The sequence below is a fragment of the Microcaecilia unicolor genome, chromosome 4 (genome assembly GCF_901765095.1).
Source record: "Microcaecilia unicolor chromosome 4, aMicUni1.1, whole genome shotgun sequence".
Taxonomy (NCBI): domain Eukaryota; kingdom Metazoa; phylum Chordata; class Amphibia; order Gymnophiona; family Siphonopidae; genus Microcaecilia; species Microcaecilia unicolor.
In genome coordinates, this window is record NC_044034.1 from 319,165,439 (window position 1) to 319,179,703 (window position 14,265).

Sequence of the window (14,265 nt, forward strand, 5' to 3'; positions counted from 1 at the left end):
ACTATGGTCTCTGGACTTAAAGGATGCATACACTCACATCCTGATACTTCCAGCCCACAGGAAGTATCTTCGGTTTCATCTGGGAAAACATTACTTTCTTTACCACGTGTTGCCTTTTGGCCTTGCATCAGCTTCCAGGGCCTTCACCAAATGTCTAGAGGTAGTAGCAGCAATCGCTATGCAGACTGGGGTTCACATGTTCCCTTATCTCGACGATTGGCTGGTGAAGAGCACCTTTGGAGAAAGTTGCTCGGGAGTTCACGTGGATGACTATTCGGGTGCTAGAACTATTGAGGTTTGTTGTAAACTACCCCAAGTCCCATCTACAGCCAGTTGAACAATTGGAATTCATAGGAGCTCTGCTCGATGTAAAGATTGTCCGAGCCTACTTCCCAGGGACGCGTACGGACAACCTTCTCTCCCTTGCGTCCAAGGTTCGTACAGCGCTGCAAGTCACAGTTCGGCAGATGTTGAGACTGTTGGGCACATGAGATCTGCTCAGTGGGCCCTGGCTTCTCAGTGGTTTCAAGCCACAGAAGTCTGGAGGATGTCAACCGAGTGTCTCCAGAGTTTGTGCACTCCCTTCAGTGGTAGGCAATTCGGTCTAATTTGACATTGGGACTACCATTCCAAATTCCTCAGCCGCAAAAAGTGCTGACGACGGATGCATCTCTTCTGGGATGGGGAGCTCATGTAGATGGGCTTCACATTCAAGGAGCTTGGTCCCTCCAGGAAACGAATCTTCAGATCAATCTCCTGGAGCGCCGAGCAATCTGGATCGCTCTAAAGGCTTTCAGAGATCGGTTGTCCAATCAAGTTATTCTAATCCAAACAGACATTGTATTACACTAACAAGCAGGGGGGCACCAGATCTCGCCCTCTGTGTCAGGAAGCCATCCAGATGTGGCTTTGGGCGCGCCGTGATGGCATGTTTCTCCAAGCCACTTATCTGGCAGGCGTAAACAATTGCCTGGCTGACAGACTGAGCAGAATAATGCAACCTCATGAGTGGTCTCTAAATATGGGTGTTGCCCACAAGATCTTCCGAGTGTGGGGCACCCCCTCAGTGGATCTTCTTGCCACTTAACTCAATGTCAGGATCCCTCAGTTCTGTTGCAGGTTTCAGGCAAACGACAGACTAGCATCAGATGCCTTCCTACTACATTGGGGGACAGGCCTTCTGTATGCATATCCTCCCAGTGGGAAAGACTTTGCTGAAACTCAAGCAAGACAGTGGAACCATGATTCTGATAGTTTCCTACTAGCCGCGACAGATTTTCTTTCCTCTTCTCCTGGAATTGTCCTCCAAAGAACCGTGGAGATTGGAGTGTTTTCCGACCCTTATCACTCAGAACGAGGGGTTACTTCTACATCCGAACCATCAGTCTCTGGCTCTCATGGCCTGGATGTTGACAGCCTAGAATTTGCGTCCTTGGGTCTTTCAGAGGGTGTCTCCCAGGTCTTGCTGGCTTTCAGGAAAGATTCCACTAAGAGGAGTTACTCTTATAAATGGAGGAGGTTTGCCATCTGGTATGACAGCAAGGCCATAGATTCCCTTTCTTGTCCTACACAGACTCTATTTGAATACCTTCTACACTTATCAGAATCTGGTCTCAAGACCAACTCCATAAGATTTCACCTCTACATTTAGTGCTTATCATCAACGTGTAGAAGGTAAGCCTATCTCTGGACAGCCTTTAGTTGTTCGTTTCATGAGAGGTTTGGTTTTTGTCAAAGCCCTCTGTCAAACCTCCACCAGGGTCATGGGATCTCAACGTCATTCTCACCCAGCTGTTGAAAGCTCCTTTTGAGCCACTGAATTCCTGCCATCTGAAGTACTTGACCTGGAAGGTCATTTTCTTGGTGGCTATTACTTCAGCTCGTAGGGTCAGTGAGCTTCAAGCCTTAGTAGTGGACACATCTTATACTAACTTTCATCACAACAGAGTAGTCCTCCACATGCACCCTAAGTTCCTGCCGAAGGTGGTGTCGGAGTTCCATCTGAACCAGTCAATTGTCTTGCCAACATTCTTTCCCCATCCTCATGCCCATCCTGGCGAAAGCAGCTTGCACATCTTGGACTGCAAGAGAGCGTTGGCCTTTTACATAGAGCAGAGAAAGCCCTTCAGACATCTGCATATGATTGTAGGTGTTCCTGGAGACATAGCTTGGGCTGAACAGAGTTGGCATTGTGATGTATGAATGTGTTTTATAAAATACACGAGGTGTATAATACATACACACATTTACAACTTTTTCAGAGCAGGTGTAAATTTGTGCAGATGAATTTGCTTGCTTTTGAGGTGTAAATCTGTAAAAGAGTGCCTTTGTGAAATGTCTAAAAATAGCACCTGCTTTATCCTTGTTTCATAGGCAACATAGGTGCTTATCCAGCTTATTTTCAAAAGAGAAAGGCGCCCAATTCTGTATGTGATACATGACTGTTAGGAGGATGTTGTCAATATGTTATTGTTCAAAAACCTTAATAAATAAATATATAAAAAAAAGAGAAAGGCGCCCATATTTCGACCCAAGTCGGGAGATGGGCGTCTGTTTCCTGTGGGCGCCCAAATTGGTATAATCGAAACCCGATTTTTGGCGTTCTCAACTGCAGTCCGTCACGGAGACGAACAAAGACCACGGGGGCATGTTGGAGGCATGGCGAAGGCGGGACTGGGGCGTGGTTATTGGCTGAGGAGAGATGGGCGTCTTTAGCTGATAATCGAAACAAGAAGGGCGTTTTTGACGAGAATTTGGTCCGCTTTATTTGGACCCTTTTTTTTCAGGTCCAAGTCCCAAAAAAGTGCCCCAACTGACCAGATGACCGCCGGAGGGAATCGGGGATCACCCCCCCCCCAACTCCCCCAGTGGTCACTAACCCCTTCCCACCAAAAAAAACCCACTTTACAAACTTTTTTTACCAGCCTCAAATGCCATACCCACCGTACCCAGTTTTTAAACTAGAAATGGGGGGAAGGCCGACAGTCGTTCAAAAGCGCATGGTTCGGGAAAAGGTATCTTGCAAAGATACCTCACAAACAGGGAAGATAGGGTTTCTGGATAGTGAGGTTGCACAACAGACCGTGGTAGACCAGGTGCCCTTAAATACAACTAAAGATCAGACAAAAGATGTCAAATCAATAGTGTCAGGTACTAAGCATCATGCAAATAAGAACAACAAACATACTCTGAAATGTCTATATGCAAATGCTAGGAGTCTAAGAAATAAGATGGGAGAGTTGGAATATATTGCACTAAATGAAAAATTGGATATAATAGGCATTACTGAGACCTGGTGGAAGGAGGATAACCAGTGGGACACTGTCATACCGGGGTACAAAGTATATCGTAGTGATAGGGTGGACCGGACTGGTGGAGGGGTAGCATTGTATATTAACGAGAGCCTTGACTCAGATAGATTACAAATTCAGCAGGACACAAATCACACCTTTGAATCATTGTGGGTTGAAATTCCATGTATAAAAGGGAAAAAAACGGTGATAGGAGTGTACTACCGTCCGCCTCGCAAGGATGAGCAGGTAGACACAGAAATGATAAAAGAAATCAGAAACGCGAACAAAATGGGCAATGTGATAATAATGGGTGACTTCAATTATCCAAATATAGACTGGGTAAATGTAACATCAGGACACGCTACAGAGATACAATTCCTTGATGAAATCAGGGACAGCTTTATGGAGCAACTGGTGCAGGAGCCGACGAGAGAAGGAAAAATTCTAGACTTGGTCCTTAGTGGAGCGCATGATCTGGTGAGGGACGTTATGGTACTGGGGCCGCTTGATAACAGTGACCATAATATGATCAGTTTTGATATCGACCTTGAAGTAACTGTACACAGAAAGTCAAATACGTTAGCGTTTAACTTTAAAAAAGGAGACTATGATAAAATGAGAAGAATGGTAAAAAAAAAACTTAGGGGGGCAACTGAGAGAGTAAAAACTGTACAACAGGCGTGGACGCTGTTCAAAAATACCATCCTGGAGGCCCAGGCCATACATATTCCGCGAATTAGAAAAGAAAGACGAATTTCTTTGTACTTGGATCATATTGGGGACTAACTATTGGATAATTTACCTTTGTTAATTGGAGTATTTGTAAATTTCTATATTTCCATATATTTTTGTTTTAATGCATGAATATAAAATTGAAACTTATAAATAAAGAAAAAAAAAAAAAAAAGAAAAGAAAGACGGAACTCCAAAAGACAGCCGGCCTGGTTGAAAAGTGAGGTAAAGGAAGCTATTAGGGCTAAAAGAAACACCTTCAGAAAATGGAAGAAGGAACCGTCTGAAAATAACAAGAAGCAGCATAAGGAGTGTCAAAGCAAATGCAAGGCGCAGATAAAGAAGGCCAAGAGGGATTACGAAAAAAAGATAGCATTAGAGGCAAAAAAACATAGTAAAAATTTTTTTTCGGTATATTAAAAGCAGGAAGCCGGCAAAAGAATCGGTTGGGCCGCTGGATGACCGAGGGGTAAAAGGGGCGATGAAGGAAGACAAAGACGTAGCGGAGAGACTGAATGAATTCTTTGCTTCGGTCTTCACCGAGGAAGATTTGGGTGGGATACAGGTGTCGGAAATGGTATTTCAAGCGGACGAGTCGGAGAAACTTACTGACTTCACGGTAAACCTGGAGGAAGTAATGGGGCAGTTCGGCAAACTGAAGAGTAGCAAATCTCCTGGACCGGATGGTAATTATCCTAGAGTACTGATAGAACTGAAAAATGAGCTTGCGGAGCTACTGCTAGTGATATGCAACTTATCCTTAAAATCGAGCGTGGTACCGGAAGATTGGAGGGTGGCCAATGTAACGCCCATTTTTAAAAAAGGCTCCAGGGGAGATCCGGGAAATTATAGACCGGTGAGTCTGACGTCGGTGCCGGGGAAAATGGTAGAGGCTATTATTAAAAACAAATTACAGAGCACATCCGAGGACATGGATTACTGAGACCGAGTCAGCACGGCTTTTGTGTGGGGAAATCTTGCCTGACCAATTTACTTCAATTCTTTGAAGGAGTAAACAAACATGTGGACAAAGGGGAGCCGGTTGATATTGTGTATCTGGATTTTCAAAAGGCGTTTGACAAGGTACCTCATGAAAGGCTACAGAGGAAATTGGAGGGTCATGGGATAGGAGGAAATGTCCTATTGTGGATTAAAAACTGGTTGAAGGATAGGAAACAGAGAGTGGGGTTAAATGGGCAGAATTCACAATGGAGAAGGGTAGTTAGTGGGGTTCGTCAGGGGTCTGTGCTCGGACCGCTGCTTTTTAATATATTTATAAATGATTTAGAGATGGGAGTAACTAGCGAGGTAATTAAATTTGCTGATGACACAAAGTTATTCAAAGTCGTTAACTCGCGACAGGATTGTGAAAAATTACAAGAGGACCTTACGAGACTGGGAGACTGGGCGGCTAAATGGCAGATGACGTTTAATGTGAGCAAGTGCAAGGTGATGCATGTGGGAAAAAAGAACCCGAATTATAGCTACGTCATGCAAGGTTCCACGTTAGGAGTTACGGACCAAGAAAGGGATCTGGGTGTCGTCGTCGATAACACACTGAAACCTTCTGCTCAGTGTGCTGCTGCGGCTAGGAAAGCGAATAGAATGTTGGGTATTATTAGGAAAGGTATGGAAAACAGGTGTGAGGATGTTATAATGCCGTTGTATCGCTCCATGGTGCGACCGCACCTTGAGTATTGTGTTCAATTCTGGTCGCCGCATCTCAAGAAAGATATAGTAGAATTGGAAAAGGTGCAGCGAAGGGCGACTAAAATGATAGCGGGGATGGGACGACTTCCCTATGAAGAAAGACTAAGGAGGCTAGGGCTATTCAGCTTGGAGAAGAGACGGCTGAGGGGAGACATGATAGAGGTATATAAAATAATGAGTGGAGTGGAACAGGTGGATGTGAAGCGTCTGTTCACGTTTTCCAAAAATACTAGGACTAGGGGGCATGCGATTAAACTACAGTGTAGTAAATTTAAAACAAATCGGAGAAAATGTTTCTTCACCCAACGTGTAATTAAACTCTGGAATTCATTGCCGGAAAATGTGGTGAAGGCGGTTAGCTTAGCAGAGTTAAAAAGGGGTTGGACGGTTTCCTAAAGGACAAGTCCATAAACCGCTACTAAACGGACTTGGAAAAATCCAAAATTCCAGGAATAACATGTATAGAATGTTTGTACGTTTGGGAAGCTTGCCAGGTGCCCTTGGCCTGGATTGGCCGCTGTCGTGGACAAGATGCTGGGCTCGATGGACCCTTGGTCTTTTCCCAGTATGGCATTACTTATGTACTTATGTACCTCCAAGACAGCAGAGTGTGTTCTGTCCTCTGACAGCCTTTCCCTGGTTCTGATGTGGGTCTCGGGTGAGTGTGACACCTTTTCTGTTAAGGGCACTGCAGAGTCACATCAGCAATGCATTGTGGTGGTGTAGGGTATTGGGCTCCGTGATTCCACTAGCTTGTGTTAAATGCTCACGATATTGGTAGTTGGTAGGCTGTACTCCCATGGTGCTTTTCCCTCTGCTTACTGGGGCCCAGATGCATTAAAGTCGTCGGTAATTCCCGTTCCCTACCGATTCCATAGCGAATCGGTAGGGAACGGGAATTCACTAAGTAAAGGGAATGCAAATGAGCTACTCGTTGTAGCTCCGTTGCATTCACCATTACCTCGGTAGCCAGTCGGAGAATCGGGACGTCCCATTCAGTTATGCTCTTCTTCCAGGTCTCTTCAGGCAATCAAGCGCGTCTAGCTTGCTGGTGTCAGCTAAGCGCACTCTGGCTGACGAGACCTGGAAGAGGAGCATAATCGAAAGGGATGTCCCGATCGACTCACACGTCCCCGATTCCCTTCTCCTCGCACAGCTACAGAAGGTGAGCAGCGCCGGGGAGACAAAACTGAAAAAAACCCAAAAAACGGCGAAAAGACAAATAAAAGACGTCCCTCACAAGTGCAGGCAGAGTACGTCCATAAAGGACTCCCCTCACGTGCGCTCGGTGCTTTTTTTTTTCTTCTTTATCTTTTTTTGGGGCCCTTTTCCTTTCCGATTCCCTCACAGGAGCCCCAACGAGAGGTGCAGACTCCCGTTAGGGTTCCCACGGTAAGGGAATCGGAAAACGGTAATGCATCTCATTATGCACTACAGACTTTGTAAGCCACTTTGAGCCTGCGATCAGTGGGAAAATTTGGGATATAAATGTAATAATAAATACATTAAAAATAATGAACTGCAACGGTAGTGTAGCTCATTATAATAGCCTTTGGATAATTTGCATTCCGTTTCCGTTGCCTGCTACTGTGACAGGGAAAATGCCCTTAGTGCATGCCCCCGGTAAACTACTTGCGTTTTAAACTGGCTGGAACCAGTTTAAAATGCAAGTTGTGGGCTCGTTAGGTTTAGTGCATCTGGCCCTCGGTCAGAGTGTGCCCTGTTTTGTTTCCGGTAGTCGATGAGGTAGTGGCCATTTGTGTAAGACAGTTTTAGATCCCTTTCATGTGTTAGCCACGTTACAGCACTTAGTTCTTACCTTGGATGTTGCTGAAAGAGGACGTTGTACACCATTCTGCCAGCTCGGACCTACTGCTCATCTCAGTACCAGTGAGACTCGTTGCCAGTGGAGCACAACCTCTGATCTGCAGTTAACTGTGAGTAAACGTGCTTATTCAAATAAAGGACGTTTTCAGCAAGATTAGTCTTCAGGTGTGAACTGCTGTGCCAAAGTTATACACCAGCAACAAGTCCTGTCCCTGGAGCATCTTTAGTGGGTACTGCAGTGCACTTCAGGCAGGCAGACTCAGGCCCATCCCCCCCCCCCCCCCCCCCCCCACCTGTAACACTTGTGGTGGTAAATGGGAGGCCTGTAAAACCCACTGTACCCACATGTAGTTGCCGCCTTCACCCCTAAGAGCTATGGTAGTGTTGTACATTTGTTCCTCCCACGACCAAATGGCTTGGATTGGGATGTTTCTGAGCTGGGCGTTTTTAGTTTCCATTATCGCTAAAAAAACCCCGCCCATCTCAGAAGGGACCAAATTCATGGCATTTGGTCCGTCCAAACCGTATTTTCGAAACGAGAGATGGGCGCCCATCTTTTTCGATAATACGGTCTGTCCTGCCTTTTCACATACCCATTTTCAGACATAGACACCCATGGAGATGGGTGTTCGCGTTCGATTATGCCCCTCCTCGTGTCTTTATAAAATAGTGTCTCAGAGCTATTCCTAATAGAATACAAATTCTCTTTCACAAATTTATACCTGCCCCAACGAAGGTGTAAATGTGGATGTATACTTGTGTATTTTATTAAATATGCATGTATGTGATAATTCTACCCTTGCTCCACCCAAAATATGCTCATGGGAACACCTACTTATCTTGTTGCCACACGTTTTCGGCCATGCAAATTTATGAGACCTTTTCCACTTGTAAAGAAAATACAAATACACTATCAGACAAACTAAAAGAACATATTACAAAACCAAAATAGGACCAAATTACAAGGATACACACAAACTCTTCTCACTCGTAAACAAACTCCTAAATACTACACCGGTTACCTCTAATAATACAGACACCCCATCTGCAACCAATCTCGCGAAGTACTTCAATGAAAAATTATAAAGCTCCGACTCAAGATACCTACCAACAGTACTGAGTACACAAGCATCCTTGAATGTCTAGACCCAAAACCCGAGGAATGCCCAGCAGACCGATCATGGACCAACTGGTGTTTGCTGATCGGTTGGCTGTTCTTTTGTTCTCTCTGTGGATTAACTTGCATACACAAAGGAATTATTCAAGCCTATCAGCTTCTTCTCAGAGAAAGTTGATTGTGACCCCTGAGGCAGGCGCTTTGGCGCCGAAACACGGACCGTGTCGGGTCCTTGATATGAATATTCTGAATAAACTGGTTTTTGATTCATCTCCCTATTGGTTTGCGCATTTGTCAGCCTCTACTTTTGCTGTTTTGCTTTGACTTTCCGTGGAGGCTCCTCCTGTCTTCAAAGGATTCCTGACCACAAGATCATACCAAGTAATAACAAACACGGACATATCACCCCCATGGATACCAGAATGTGAAGTTCCCCAAGGATCCCCCCTCTCTCCAACTCTCTTCAACCTAATGATGATACCTTCAGCCAAACTTCTAGCCAATCAAAACCTCAACCCCTACATATACGCAGATGATGTCACAATTTACATAACGTTCAAACAAGATCTAAACGAAATCACCAAAGAGATCAACCAAAGCCTCCAAATCATGCACTCCTGAGCGGATGCATTCCAGCTAAAACTCAACGCAGAAAAAACACAATCCTGCTTATAATCGAACGAGAAAAACGCCCAAGTTCCGACCTAAATCGGGAGATGGACGTTTATCTCACAAAAATGAATAAAGCGGTATAATCGAAAGCCGATTTTTGGACGTTTTCAACTGCACTCCGTCGCGGATGCGGACAAAGTTGATGGGGGCGTGTCAGAGGTGTGGCGAAGGCGGAACTGGGGCGTGGCTATCTGCCGAACAAAGATGGGCGCATTTCACCGATAATGGGAAAAAAGTATGCGTTTTTAGCTAGAATTTAGGACACTTTTCCTGGATTCTGTTTTTTCACGAATAAGGCCCCAAAAAGTGCCCTAAATGACCAGATGACCACTGGAAGGAATCGGGGATGACCTCCCCTGACTCCCCAAGTGGTCACTAACCCCCTCCCACCACAAAAAAATGATGTTTCACAACTTTTTATTTTCACTCTCAAATGTCATACCCAGCTCCCTGGCAGCAGTATGCAGGTCACTGGAGGAGTTGTTAGGGGGTGCAGTGGACTTCAGGCAGGTGGACCCAGGCCCATCCCCCCTACCTGTTACAATTGTGCTGCTTAATGCTTATTAGTCGTCCAACCCCCCCAAACCCACTGTACCCACATGTAGGTGCCCCCCTTCACCCCTTAGGGCTATAGTAATGGTGTAGACTTGTGGGCAGTGGGTTTTGAGGGGGATTTGGGGGGCTCAACACTCAAGGGAAGGGTGCTATGCACCTGGGAGCTCTTTTACCTGTTTTTTTGTGTTTGTAAAAGTGCCCCCTAGGGTGCCCGGTTGATGTCCTGGCATGTGAGGGGGACCAGTGCACTACGAATCCTGGCCCCTCCCACGAGTAAATGTCTTGGATTTATTCGTTTTTGAGCTGGGCGCTTTCATTTTCCATTATCGCTGAAAAACAAAAACGCCCAGCTCACACATTGTTGAATAAAACATGGGCGTCTATTTTTTCCCAAAATACGGTTCGGTCCACCCCTTCACGGACCCGTTCTCGGAGATAAACGCCCATGGAGATAGGCGTTTTCGTTCAGTTATGCCCCTCAATGTCTTGTACTCACCTTACAACACAACAGAAACAAATACTCCACCATAACCACACCATACTGCTCTCTTCCCGTCTCACAAAATCTGAAAATTCTTGGTTACCATTGATCGAAACCTCACACTTGATGCCCATGTGAAGAATACAACGAAAAAGATGTTTCATTCAATGTGGAAACTCAAAAGAGTAAAACCTTTCTTCCCGAGATACATCTTCCGTACCCTGGTACAGTCGATGGTAATAAGTCATCTGCGGGCTGCAAAGAACAGTCTATCAAAAAACTCCAAACAGCCCAGAACACCGCTGCCAGACTCATATTTGGAAAAACCAAATATGAAAGTGCAAAACCCTAAGTGAGAAACTTCACTGGCTCCCACTCAAGGAACGCATTGCGTTCAAGATCTGCACAATGGTACACAAAATCATTCACGCAGATGCCCAAATCTACATGCTAAATCTGGTGGACCTGCCTCCCAGAAATGCCATAAGATCATCCCACAAATTCCTCAACCTGCACGTCCCCAGCTGTAAAGGACTAAAATACAAGCTGACACACTCCACCACCTTCTCCTATATGAGCACGCAGTTATGGAATGCATTACCTACGGCCTTGAAAACTACTGACGAATTAATGAATTTTCGTAAATCCTTTAAGACACATCTCTTCAATAAGACGTACAAAGAGAACCCATAGCCTTACAAAACTACCCCACGAATCCACCCAGCTACGATAGCCCACCTTCTATACTATCCTCCCTAACACCTCCTTCTCTCTTCCCTTACTTAATCTTTGTATACTACCAATTGTATTTTATATCCTGTAATGACTATGTCATAACACAACTCTGTACACTACCAATTGTATCTGATTTCCTGTAATGACTATGTCATAACAAAACTCTGTAAGCCACATTGAGCCTGCAAATAGGTGGGATAATGTGGGATACAAATGCAATAAATAATAATAATAAAACATACTTTATTTATGGAAAACGCTTTATGAAATTACTCCCTAAACAGAAAAGTTACTGAGAGGGGGAGGCACATGCTTAAACAAAGACATAATGATTTCATAAGCTTACTGATGTGCATGATGTTCAACTGTGAACAGCTTTATATAAACTATTAGATTGAAAAAGCAGTATACAAACGTTTTAAATTTAATTTCCTTTGAAAACAGACTTATAATTCAGTTTTTTTTATGTAAGAGTAATGATAATATGAAACGAGTAGAGACTGACGCTTTTGTCAGTAAACTCTTGACTTTGGAAAATGTGTATGTCAGCCTTTGTCAGATAGGAGACACTTGTGTATCATATTCACACTGTAATAGAGAATCTTAGGGTCCCTTGTATTAAGCTGCAGTAGGGCTAACGCATGGGTAGCATGCATCCAATCGACACTACCACCAGGCTAGCACAGGCACCTGGTGGTAATTTTGAAGTTGACGCCTGCTATTTCCCGCAGTATAAAATATTTTTCTATTTTCTGCCTTGGTGCCGTTCCCAGCGGTAATTGACAGCATGCACTACCTGATCACCGCACGAGTAGCGTGTGAGTCCTTATTGCTAGGTCAGTGGATGACAGTAGTAAATAGCCGCATGCTACTTTAATTTTAGTGCACGGCCATTTACCGCCCCACTAAAAAAAAAACCCTTTTTCCTAGCCTCGGTAAAAAATGGCCCAGCGCATGCTAAATGTATGTGTCAAAATACTGCAGGCCACTTTTTACCGCAGCTTAGTAAAAGGGCCCCTTAATTTGTATGTTGTTTCATTACTCCTGAAAAGTAATAGAAATTTTCCTTTATTCTTAATCTCTGATATTTTTGTAGGATCCCAATGCTGGGGCTAGAGAATTGTGTTATTTCTTTTGTATTTAAATATTTGCTTATATTTTTTATTTCCTTTGTAATCCTATTTCTGTACAAGTATTATTGCTTGTTATTTTTTTGTTTAAAAGCATAATAAATAAATAATAGAAAACAAATTTTTTTTTTTTGGGGGGTGGTTTGGATTTCAGGATGACTGCTATTATCATGGCTATGTGGAAGGTTTTACAGATTCAGTTGTGGGAATCAGCACCTGCTATGGACTCAGGTAATTCTGATTAATTGTCATTAAAAATCAGGAATTTTATTGTCTGTCCTTAGACTAAATGACCACTAATGCACTGTTCTACATTCTATAAAAATCATTAGTATACAGAAGTGATAGATTTGACATCTTGTTACACATCACACTAGAAACCTTAAAACTTGCTTACAGGGAGTTAAATAAACAAACATGAAGAGTAGGAAAGTCTGATTTTAGAAAAACAAATCATTTTTCACCACAAAACCTAACATATGAGTTATGAAAAGGAAGTTGCTGTTAACAAAAAAAATTCATTGTGGTTCATTTTAAATGGAATACCATAGAAGGCATGTTTTATTAAATCAGTCATACTTATCTAAAATATTTTGCTTGCTGCCAATAGCTTTCTTTGTATAATGCTGTGATAATCTATGCATTTTATTTTAACAGATAACTATTATTTTCTCTTGACAACATCAACAAATGATGAAACAGTTACAAAACGTGCTGAAATAAAACAGAATGTTTTAAATAGTAAATAAAAAGAAAAAAGAAACAGTATCATCACAAAATGGAAAAGAAAAAGAACAAGTCATAGTAAAGCAATTTCTTGTTAATACAGAATAACAATATCAAACAGTTGACAATACTAAGGAACAAAGAAGAACACCAAAACAGAGCGATAACTATAACATGCAAAGAGAAAATGAATGAAATAGAAGGGAGATATCATAAAATAGGAGAGATATCATAAAAAAGATATAAAACAATCAAATGTGAAACTAAAGTAAGTAGCAGTTTATTTAAGAGCCTCCTGTGGGGAACCTTGTCAAAAGCTTTGCTGAAATCTAAGTAGATTACGTCTATAGCTCGTCCCTGATTCAATTCTCCTGTCACCCAATCAAAGAATTCAAAGAGATTCGTTTGGCACGATTTCCCTTTGGTAAAACAATGTTGTCTCGGATCTTGCAACTTATTGGCTTCCAGGAAATTCACTATCCTTTCCTTCAGCATCGCTTCCATTACTTTTCCAATAACCGAAGTGAGGCTTACCGGCCTGTAGTTTCCAGCTTCTTCCCTATCACCACTTTTGTGAAGAGGGACCATATCCGCCGTTCTTCAATCCCTCGGAACCTCTCCCGTCTGCAAGGATATATTAAACAAAACTTTAAGAGGATCCGCCAGAACCTCTCTGAGCTCCCTCAGTATGCTGGGGTGGATCCCGTCCGGCCCCATGGCTTTGTCCACCTTTAGCTTTTCAAGTTGTTCATACACACTCTCTTCCATGAACGGTGCTCTATCCACTTCAATTTCATTTGTACTTTTTCCAGTCCATCGCGGTTCTTCTCCAGGATTTTCTTCTGTGAAAACAGAACAGAAGTATCTATTTAGCAAATTTGCTTTTTCTTCATCATTATCCACATAGCAGTTTGCAGTATCTTTTAGTCTCACAATTCCCTTTTTAGTCATTCTCCTTTCACTAATATACCTGAAGAAATTTTTGCCACCCCTTCTTACTTTTCTAGCCATTTGTTCTTCCACTTGTGCTTTCGCCAGACGTATCTCTCTCTTGGCTTCTTTCAGTTTCATCCGGTATTCCTCCTCGTGTTCCTTTTCTTGAGTTTTTTTGTATTTCTAGAATGCCAACTCTTTAGCCTTTATTTTCTCCGCCACTTGCTTGGAGAACCATATCGGTTTCCTTTTTCTCTTGCTTTTATTTACTTTCCTTACATAAAGGTTTGTGGCCCTATTTATATCTTCTTTCAGCCTGGACCACTGTCCTTCCACTTCTTGTATTTCCTCCCA

At 43.2% G+C, this 14,265-nt stretch overlaps 1 protein-coding gene across 1 annotated transcript in view; it reads left to right on the forward strand.

The window, feature by feature from the left end:
- The window catches only part of LOC115469724 (disintegrin and metalloproteinase domain-containing protein 9-like), a 581,856-nt gene that overhangs the window by 122,368 nt on the left and 445,223 nt on the right, over nt 1-14,265 (forward strand). Inside the window, 2 exon segments of the mRNA XM_030202512.1 lie at nt 12,407-12,483; nt 12,515-12,528. Of these exon segments, the coding sequence (XP_030058372.1) occupies nt 12,407-12,483; nt 12,515-12,528 (91 nt within the window).